Source organism: Phragmites australis, chromosome 5, assembly GCF_958298935.1.
Source record: "Phragmites australis chromosome 5, lpPhrAust1.1, whole genome shotgun sequence".
NCBI classification, from domain to species: Eukaryota; Viridiplantae; Streptophyta; class Magnoliopsida; order Poales; family Poaceae; genus Phragmites; species Phragmites australis.
Genome location: NC_084925.1, coordinates 40,997,255 through 41,007,810, shown reverse-complemented (window position 1 = coordinate 41,007,810; position 10,556 = coordinate 40,997,255). Strand labels below are relative to the sequence as shown.

At 47.2% G+C, this 10,556-nt stretch overlaps 2 protein-coding genes across 2 annotated transcripts; both read left to right on the top strand.

Annotated features, from left to right (window-relative positions):
* Positions 1-1,066: 1,066 nt before the first annotated feature.
* Positions 1,067-2,296, top strand: LOC133919705 (dof zinc finger protein 4-like). The gene has a single exon (XM_062364191.1). It carries the CDS (start codon positions 1,219-1,221, stop codon positions 2,053-2,055), a length of 837 nt encoding a protein of 278 aa, XP_062220175.1. The 5' UTR covers positions 1,067-1,218; the 3' UTR covers positions 2,056-2,296.
* A 6,337-nt stretch (positions 2,297-8,633) lies between these two features.
* On the top strand, positions 8,634-9,479 carry LOC133918066 (early nodulin-like protein 6). The gene is made up of 2 exons (XM_062361829.1): positions 8,634-8,876; positions 9,025-9,479. Exons 1-2 carry the CDS (start codon positions 8,687-8,689, stop codon positions 9,477-9,479), a joined length of 645 nt encoding a protein of 214 aa, XP_062217813.1. The 5' UTR covers positions 8,634-8,686.
* The last annotated feature ends 1,077 nt before the right edge of the window (positions 9,480-10,556 follow it).

Genomic DNA, 10,556 nt, shown 5'->3' with positions numbered 1-10,556 from the left:
GGCGCAGGTTCATCCACGGCGCGCCTTGCCTCTTCCGGGCAGCATGCCGAACCAATAGTTGCAAACTCTCGTGGCCATATCCTCCAAAATCTCGAAATTCACATTGTGCAAATCACATTCTGCATCGAACCAGCGAATGCCAATTAAAAGGTGAATAAACAAATTCAGACGCGAATGAGCAGAATCTGACCTGCGCACGGATCGATCTAGTGCCACCATCAATTTAACAATGCAAGGCGGGTGATTTGATCTCCGCCATTAGCCGAGCACACTTGGAGATTTAGATGGAACGTGGTGAAGGTGGGTTTTGCCTCTACCCGTTCCCGTACCGCTTTGACCTGATTTGAGATCGGATGATTTTTTTTTCCATCCCATTCTATGGAACTTTGATTTTGATTCTATCCGTCTGTCTCGACCTGATTAAAATTATTAAAAAATTTAGATCAAATTTAATTATAAAATAATAGCTACTATAACATACATATCAATAAAAAATCACATTTAAAATTTACAAAATCTAATATAACACAATAATAATTACATATATGCATTAGTTTACTAAAAATTTATTAAAAAATAAATTTTTAATAAACTCAATAAACATACATATGACGTGATCCTGTCATGCCTATTTTACTCTAACTAAAACGGAACGGATTGAAACCTAACCGGTCGAGTAGGGACACGAATCCTCTACATTAATGACGATTAATACAGAGGATTATTGCTTGTACAGTAATATGAGTCTGTTGTTACAGTCCTCAGCATGAATTAATTACTGTTTACTGCAGATTATTGTAGATACAGTGTTTGGTTCTACTGTAGCACGGATCCATACTGTATCATAAGGTACTGTAGTATACTGTAGCAGTTCATCCAATCTATCCATCTCTAAATCAACGGCTGCGGAATACTCCTAATGGATCCCGATCGGTCGAGTAGGGATTTGGATATCTAAGCACACTAACAATTAATAGTTTTTGGGGGCAATTTCGTAACTTCGATAATGCAGGACGACAGACAGGGCGAGGCGAGAGGGCGAAGTGCAGAGATATTTACCCGCAGCCCGCTATCCTTGTGTGATGCAGAGGCGACGCCGAGCGGGTGAAGCTCTTGCCGCGCTCCCGGCTCCAAGCCTCCAAGGCACCCACCACTAAGCCAGATGAACCTACACCCCGAAGCACTATCCTAGCACGTTAGACGACGCCGCTTGCTGCCATGCAGGAGTTCCAGTCCATCCCTGGCCTCGCCGGGCGGTTGTTCGGCGGGGCGGGGGCCGCTGACCTCGGGCGCGCGCAGGCGCCGCAGGGCCCCGGGGCGCGGTGCGGCGGGGTCTTGCCAGCGGCCGCGGCACCGGAGGCGGTGAAGTGCCCGCGGTGCGAGTCAACCAACACCAAGTTCTGCTACTACAACAACTACAACCTGTCGCAGCCGCGCCACTTCTGCAAGAGTTGCCGCCGGTACTGGACCAAGGGCGGCGTCCTCCGCAACGTCCCAGTGGGCGGCGGCTGTCGCAAGGCTAAGCGCTCCTCCTCCTCCTCGTTGTCTGCCTCATCGGCGCCGTCCACTCCCACGTCGACTGACGCCAAGAATCCGCGCCGCTCCTCGGCGTCGTTGCCCCGCTCCAACAGCGGCAGCACCAGCACCACGGTCGCTGCCGCCGCGACGTCGCCTACCGCTCCCGCCACGACGTCGTCGAACAACATCGACGCCACGAGCCACCACACGAACCCATTCGCGACAGACGTTGCCCCACCGGCGCCGATATTCACCGACCAGGCGGCGGCGCTCGCGTCCCTCTTCGCGCCTCCCCTGCCTCCGCCGCTCTCGGCATTCAGCTTCACGGCGCAGCCGAAGGAGGAAAGAGTCGCCTCGGTACTGCAGCTCGCAGGACAGGCGGCGCCAGAGGTGCCCACCTCCACCTCTGCTGACATGATGCCGTTCGCGCCCCTGGACGCGGGGATCTTCGAGCTCGGCGACGCGTCCGCGGCGGCGTACTGGAACGCCGGGAGCTGCTGGACGGACGTCCATGACCCGAGCGTGTACCTACCCTAGCTTGGTTTAGTTACCTATCACGATCATTGGATTAAGCTGTGGTTAAATGGTTCTTAATGACGTAGCTACGTCTACTACTCCATGTACGTGCTACTGCCTCTGTAACTTTTTCTTCCTCGTATTTCTTAATCTGGCTGCACAGGCTGCGTGTAAGAAAGCTAGCCTCTGCGCGTCTACGAGTGAATCGATCATTGTCGCTACAGTGGAATTGCAATATTGATCTCTTTCTTTTTAGCCTTTATCAAGTCTCATGAATCAATTCAATGCAAATATGTTTGCACAATACATACGTTCTGAGTGTTGGAATGGTCAAAGCTGATGGTCTAGCAGGGATTATCGATCAGTGGTGCGTGTCCTTTTAGTTAGTGGTTGGTTTGTTATTTTGTGGTGCCCGTACATGCCTTCGCTCTCCGGGGAGTTTGTGTTGATGGCGATGGGACTTGCTGCTAGCTGGCTTACACATACGTACATTGCTTCCCTGTAGACACACCTGTACGTCTGTCTGTTGGCTCAGCATGGCCTCCTGACGTAACATACTTCCGTGCATATAGCCAATGCGCCATATCGCGTGCGTGCTCACGCGAACTTGACTTCCGTCCATCCAGCGTGGTCACCGTGGAGGCGTGTGACCGAAAGGCGATCCAACTAGCGAAGTGGCGTTTGCACGAGCGCGCGCGGCCGCGGCTAGCTGTTCCCTCTCGACTCTGAAGGAATGAGCGAGAAGAGAACTACCGTCGCCCTTCCTATAGCTAAGGAGTAAGGACTACGGACTTCATCGCTCTTGCGGTGTACCGAAGGCCCATGCCCTGCCTACCCTAGCCTATCGTCGGTTGCATCACAGACGAATCGATTTGACATATACCTGGCCTACGCAGCAGCCTAGCGGGTTGTCCCGTGGTTTCTTCTTCGCGCATCATTTGAGCCTTTTTTTTTACAAGACAGCTTTTGTAGAAAAAGAACGACAAAATAATAATAATAATAATACTAAACAATAATCCCCACTCCCACGTTTCAAGGACACGGATTGGTCATGGAGCAAGACTTGGGATTCTTCTCTAGTTGCAGGGCAGCCTGGTGTGAGAACTGAGAGCCGAACGCTATGCCGAATTTGTCCAGGTGTCGTTTCGGATTGACTAATGCTGATTTCCCGACCCTACTGGGTAGCGATGGTTGCTTTGGGGTAAAGATATGTGAGATTTCTTTGTCCAACAGTCTATGGCCTACGAGATGGACAAACGAACAGCAGCCCGGCCAGAACTTATCCGAGGCATCCGGGACAAGAATTCTCTCAGCATTCATTACCCTTGGCTGAACTGTTGCTTGACCCACTCTGAAATGCACAGAAGATGCGTTTGCGCCAGCAACAGTTGTGTGACTGTGCGGTAAGACTGTGCCATGCCCTACACGATCGACGTCCTAGTCGATCGCCGGTCGCGTCAGGGATGAAGTCTTTCCGGCGATTGCTCCCTCTCAGGTTCGTCAGGCTCGGCGTGTGTTTAGTTCGTTCCCAAGTTCTAGTTACATTGTCAAACCGGTGGCCGCCGACGGTGATCGCCGGGACCTGAGTCAGATCACGTTCGGAGTCAGGGAAGAAACGTGAACACGCAGAAAGGAGTTGGGAGAATTTTCTTTGTATTTCTTTTCTCGCCTTCACCCGGGATACACGGCCTGGTTATAAACCCCAAGGCCCACACACACTCTGCTCTCAGAGCCCCACACAAGCCTAATCCGACCAAAGACTAATTCACAACTCAAGAATTCAAATTGAATCTTCTACCTTGCTTCATCAGCTTTTGCCTTCGTCTCTGGTGTCCTTGGCGCTCCCAGCATGGCATACATCTGAGTTGAGATAATTTGACTCTAAGCGCGTGCTGTTTGGTTGTTTTCACGGTTTATTACGGCGCCGTAGGCAGGGTGCTTGCGACCAAGAGATTAAAATTCATCAGTACCCCCCCCCCCCCCCCGGGGAAGTGGAAAGTCCATTTTTTTATTCTTCGTCCATCTAGCATCCTACATCAATCACTAGCTGTATGTACGTGTAAATCAAATATGCTCTAAAGAATATGCGTAGCAATCTCATGGACCATCCGATAAAAAATCTGAGGTTTCAATTGATGTTCCGCACTAACCAGGCGCGCTGCTAGTAGTATCTCTCTCTTCACCTTAAAAAAAGGAGATCTTTTACAGTGCCTAGAAATTTTTATGGGCTGTCCATTTTTTACTAATCTGATGGATCAAATTAGTTAGGGTCTTCTAATACTTCCCCACCAAGTAATAAGGAGTATTGTTATCTGAAGGGCAACTTCGTAAATTCCCCTAATGTTATAAATCAAGTCACAATTTATTTTTGAGAACAAAATCAAATCATAATTTAATCTCTTCCTTTTACAGATGCAACTTGAATAGTTCGTCCATTGCCCCGTTCCTGGCTCTAATCTCTCTCTTTTTTTAACCGGCTCTCAATCTTTCACGTTCGTTGCGAATTTCCCATCACCTCATCCACCACGTGTAATAACTATACTCTGACTCTCAGCTATATCCAGTTGTTGTTCTGTCTATTATAAAATTGACTTGCAAGAGATTTTTTTTCTCGTACTTCGAGCCATACATTTATCTTTACCCAGACTCATTTTGCTATGTCCATACGTATATCCACTAAGCATTGATATGCGTAGTCGGCCCTTGCCACAAAGTTGTCCGACCAAGAATTTCATCGTATGTTATCTCAAAATCCGTTATATCAAATATAATTTTCTTTGTTTGAAAATTCTTGGGCGTCCCAAAAGTATTTGGGAGTGAGACTTGTCTAATAGGTGCGACTTAAAAACCCCGGATTATGTTGTAGAAGGCATGCTTAATAGGCTCAATCCTTATTTTAGACATCTGTATATCATCCAAACTAACAAGAAACAAGATATTTAAAGAACTTCCACTATCAACATGAACTCAATTTATCTTGCAATTGTTGATGATGGACTCGATCAGGATCGAATAATGATGGTGGACTCGATCACGATCAAATAATGATCGGGGTGGCTGATCGAGTCGGGACAATTGTTCTTGTCGAACATAATAAGGACGTTCGACCACTTAAGGACCTTTTGCACTGAAGGAGTTATGGCATAGATCTCTCATTCGATACACTTATATTGTTGCTTTGACTTGTAGGTGGCAGATATCCTAAACATGTGGTTAATAGTATGATCACTTCTCTAAAATGGCATATCATCGTCCTTATCATCCTTTTCAACTTATCAGGGTTTGACGGGGATATATAATTAGTATTATATATTTCATAAACTCCATATATCTATAAAAAGGTACACGAGGATTGAATACATCTTATTCATGATGGTGATATGCCCTAGAGATAATCATAGAGATGACTATATCACGTCTATGTGTTATTCCATAAATAACTATCATTACATTGATTAGCAAATATGTGACTTATTCATGAAACTATTTGTTTATATCATGATATTATTTAAGTTGATCCCTGATCACATATCACTGTGATGATTCATAAGACCAATACATGTATTGATTGATGATCATATTTCGCGGATCATAGATATAGAGATATCGAATTAATAATGTGGATATTTATATTAGAGAATATGATATTGAATAGACCCACCTTAGGATACTGCTAGAATTGTTATTTAAGATGTGTCATCAGTTGTTATCTCAAATGGTGTGCTTACAATATCCTTTGACCTTATATCGTCATTAATTCTCAGAATATGTAGTGGCATACTTTAGGATTGTCAAACGTTACTCCGTAACTGGGTAGTCATAAAAGTAGTTTTCAAGTTTGCCATAAAACATGTCGTGGTATTTGAGCGATCAAGATGGAATTTACCCCTCTAGATAATGGGAGAGATATCCCTGAGCCCTCAATGTCGTTGAATAAGAAAGTGCATGGCTATGACAATGTGATTAAAGAGTTAATCACAGTTTTGATAATCCACGATACGATTGAGTGAATGATAGAGCTATCACAAAGGGTGCAACGTATCTCGTCTTGAGCTTGACTGATATCGTGAGGCAAATAGATCGATGCATATGTATATCAAGGTTTAGCTGATATGATCTTTGTGTATACTCGGAAGTCAATATATCTTGCTAGAGATTGCTATTGACTTCAATTTGAAAAGAGTTTTCAAGTCATAGCTATTGTCACCCCCATCATTTGGGCAGACTCAGACACGACTGTGGCCTCTCTAATTGAGTTCATACTTGGGTTTACCAATTATAGAGTGTTGTATGACAAGGCATGAAGGGCGAAGCAACATGCAATGTCATTACTATGGGGAGATTGGAAGGAGGCATATGCGAGGATCTCTAGGATCTTGGATGCAATTTCATATTTCAACCCCGAGACTAAGTGATTTATATCATCTAGTGGCATGATGGGCAGCGATAGTGGTATTATGAAGCTCATCATGCAGCGTGTGTTTTGGTGCTTCCCTCAATGCGTTGAGGCCTTCAAGCATTGTAGGCCCATGATTAGCGTCAACACAACTTTCTTGATGGAAAGTACAAGGGTGCACTGATGATTACTGTTGCTATTGATGCGGAGGATCAGTTGCTCCCCATAGCATTTGCATTGATAGAGGGTGAGAGTAACATCAGTTGGTCTTGGTTCTTGTACTTGGTTTACCATCGTATAATTGGAGCGGCACGCTAAGCCTGTATGATATCAGATCGCCATCAGGGTCTCCTTAATACAGCTAAAGAACAAATGGAGGGTTACCCTCCTCTTGTGCACCGGTGGTGCATGCGTCATTTTGCTGCAAACATTTGGAGAAGACAGAAGAGCAAAGAGGTAATTAAGAAACTGAAGATACTTAGCAAGTTAAAGAGGAGAGATATTTCAACAAAAGGCTTGCAGAATTGGAGAAGGTTTTGAACAAGCCTGTGATAGGATGGTTGAAGGGCGAAATGGATAATAAGTGCAAATTGGTGCTGGTGTATAATGAGGACGGTTGTAGTTATGGAACAATGACTACAAATATCTCAAAAGTATTCAACAATGTCCTTAAAGGCATCCTTTCAATGCCTATGTCTGCCATCATGGAGTACACCTTCCACGAATACAACTTCTATTTTGTCGATTGGTGGAAGAAAGCACATAGTGGACTTGATGCTGGTGAGGTGTGGGAAAAAACTATCGCTAAGCACCTCATGAAGTAGGGGGAAATATTTGCTACATAAAATACACAACTCTTTAATCCAAGGAGCTATGTCTATATCATTACATCAGCATTTCGAACTAGTGTAGAAGGTGAGAGCTCTGGTGGCAGGATCTGTAGAGTCGACTTAACTACAACAGAGTGCATATGTAGAACCCCATAATTGTTGCATGTCTCGTGCTCTCATGTTATCACAACATGCCGAATAAGAAGAGTGTACCACATATCACCCGACTACTTGGCCCTAGTGTATTATAAGAGAATGGCTATGAAGACTTGAGAGTCCACCTTTGAGCCTGTACTTGATCCTTCACAATGGCTGGAGTACACTGGTGATGAATATGTGCCAGATTGTGGTCTACTGACACAAACCAGGGAGGAGGAAGAGAAAACAGCTTTGGAACGAGATGAATGATTCCAATAATAGTTATGATGATAACATGTACGGAGCTGACGACTTTGATGAGGCGTCTATTAAAATATGTTTTTCCATAGCTAAAAAACCGAAAAAACTTCGACGGAATGGATAAACTACCTTCCTAGGATATTTCCTAATGAAACCCCCTTCGAATTGGGCCCGATTGGTGGAGACATGGGTGAGGGGTTGGCGACGAAGCCGTTGGTCTCGTCTAGGCGCGCTCTGTTGGAGGAGGAAGACGGAGCTATGGGAGAGAAAGGTCACGATGACCCTCTGTATGTACCTGAGTCACATCAAAGGTGTTGACGTGACAAGAGGGCACGCCAATCCCTATGGAGCGACTTAGGGCTGCCACGTCGTCAGCGTGGCCCTTTGGTCAGGAGTCATGATATTAACTTTAGCATAACTAAAGGGGCTACTTACTGAAATATTAGTTCTCTACGTGCTATTTTTAAAATATTAATTTTAAAAGGCTAAAGTAAAAACAATCCTATGGACTTTGACCGAAACAACCTTTGACGGATTCTTGAGAATCCGCGTCCCAATGGAGATTACGAATTTCTCGTTTCCGTCTTCATCTCAAAGGCAGCTTACTCTTCGCGCCAAGGCCCGGTTGCTTCGCGCCATTGACCGGTTGACTGGTCTTAACTTCTGAGCTCGGACGGTTACTAGCTGATAGACTGAAACCCAAACTGCAACGCACCAATCTCTCCGGCTTTCTTACCAAGTCAAGCGCCAATCACGGGCCGTCCAAACGGACGCCCGGAAGTACCAATCAACGGCTCCCAGAGAAGCAACGTCTCTCCTCCAAGACTCCAACCACCCCGCCATTTCGCGCGTACGCCACCCCCTACTCCGCCCTCTTTCGCCGCCGCCGGCGCCACTCCCTTCCGAGCCCCCTATATAAACCTCGCTGCCACACGCAGGCCAGGGCTCACACACACAGAAACACAAGTCCAACCCTCAACTTTCTGTAGTCCTCGTGTGCAGATCGAGCTCCATCCGCTGAACGTCAATGGCCAGGCTCCACTTGGTCGTCTTCGCTGCGTCCTGCGCCCTCCTCGCTGCGTCGGTGTCGTCGCTTCCGCCGGCGGTGGTGTTCAATGTCGGCGACGAGCGGGGGTGGACGGTGCCGTCGGGCAACAGCACCGAGACGTACAACCACTGGGCCAAGAGGAACCGCTTCCAAGTAGGCGACGTCCTGAGTAAGCAACTAATTAAGCACTGAGCAATCGCATTTTCACAAGCCAATGTAGCAGTCTTGATTCTTACGTGCGTGCATGTATGCCAATTTTTTACGCGCATTGCGCGTGTTTGATCGATTTGCGTTCGCGTGGTGCGGCGTGCATGCAGATTTCAAGTACGCGAACGACTCGGTGCTATTGGTGAGCCACGACGACTACAAGCAGTGCAACACGGAGAGCCCGCTGAGCCGGTTCACGGACGGGGACACCAAGTTCACGTTCGACCGCTACGGGCTCTTCTACTTCGTCAGCGGCATCCCGGGCCACTGCGAGGCCGGCCAGCGGATGATCGCGCGCGTCATGGCGCCCTCCGCGCTGTCCGGCGCTCCCACGACGGCGCCGCCGGCGATGCCGCCAACCGTCAGCGGCGGTGGCGGAGGCGCGTCCAACCCGGTCTCGTCACCCGGCGTCCTGCCCGGGTCCAGTCCCACTTCCACTTCCACCCAGAGCCCAAGCCCGCTGCCCCAGGCCAGCGGCGCATCTAGGCGTGTTCTTAGCGTTGTTTCGTCCATTGTAGTAGGGCTTGTGGTTGTGGGTGTCGTCTTTCTGTTCGTGTTGGTCTAAGCTTTGAGGTTCAGTGTTTCGATAGTGTTATCGGTTTAGGAATTGATGTTAGTTTTTCGAGATCTAGGCCGGAGTCGTGCCAGGAATTGGTAGGGAGATCTGGCCAGTTTCGTAGCAGAGAAAAACTTATTGGTGTAATTCATTTTCGTCAATAAAAGGATGATTAATTAGATTAATCTACCAACGTTAAATTTGACTGTGCAACCTGCTACGTTTGAGTTGCACAAGAAGTTTACGGCTTCAACTGTTTAGTTCCAGTTTAATTGTGAGCCAGGCAAACTGGCTCTTGGTGCTAGAGCAGTAACCAGTAGCAGTGCAAATCCATACTAGCTACCTCTTTCACCTCAACCTCCGCAACGACCGTTCGGGCGCACGACGGCACCTGCAAGTTTTTCACGCTGTTGCGTCTAACCGACTCCCACCTCTGAAGCCGGCCGGCGGTTACCCTGTTACGCGGCGCCCGACGTTTGCTGTACGTGGCGGGTGGTAGCTTTGCATGGTGATGATCTGGGATCCCGCGCACGCACGGTGGCCACGGCCGAAACCAGGGTTGGTTTGAGGACCTGGCTAGTCCGATCCCAACAAATACACATCGTTAATTTCTCTTTAATTATGCAGGTGAAGGTTACACGCCTCATCAAGCCGTCAGAGGACTCATTCCAAGCCAACATGCTTCTCTCCTATAGCTTCAGTGGGCGTTGATGCTTCGGTTCGGAGTTTAGAGTTCCCAGCTTACCGACAGAATGTAAATCTCTCCGCTCGAGCCTGTATATCCATGCATTTCTGTCAGGCTCATGATCCTGGGAGTAACTTCAACGGCGGATGAGGACCAAAAATGCACTCTGTCACAAGTCTTCACACTACCAAGCCATACCATAACCGACCATCAGATACTCAGGTTTAGAGGCACACACGCACATAACCATCAAGAATGTGTTTCGACCTGATCAAGATGTCAAGCAATGTATAGCTTGTTAAACATGATACTTGTTTATTTGTTGGATGCTTATCGAAACTAACATTCTACAACATCTGTTCAGAACATATATTAGTCACGCTATATTACTACAGCAACAA

Excerpts from the sequence above, each read along its gene's own strand:
- LOC133918066 (XM_062361829.1), top strand. The coding sequence starts at position 8,687 with ATGGCCAGGCTCCACTTGGTCGTCTTCGCTGCGTCCTGCGCCCTCCTC. Across the intron at positions 8,877-9,024 it reads CCAAGTAGGCGACGTCCTGA|ATTTCAAGTACGCGAACGAC; the intron begins GTAAGCAACTAA and ends GCGTGCATGCAG.
- LOC133919705 (XM_062364191.1), top strand. The coding sequence starts at position 1,219 with ATGCAGGAGTTCCAGTCCATCCCTGGCCTCGCCGGGCGGTTGTTCGGC.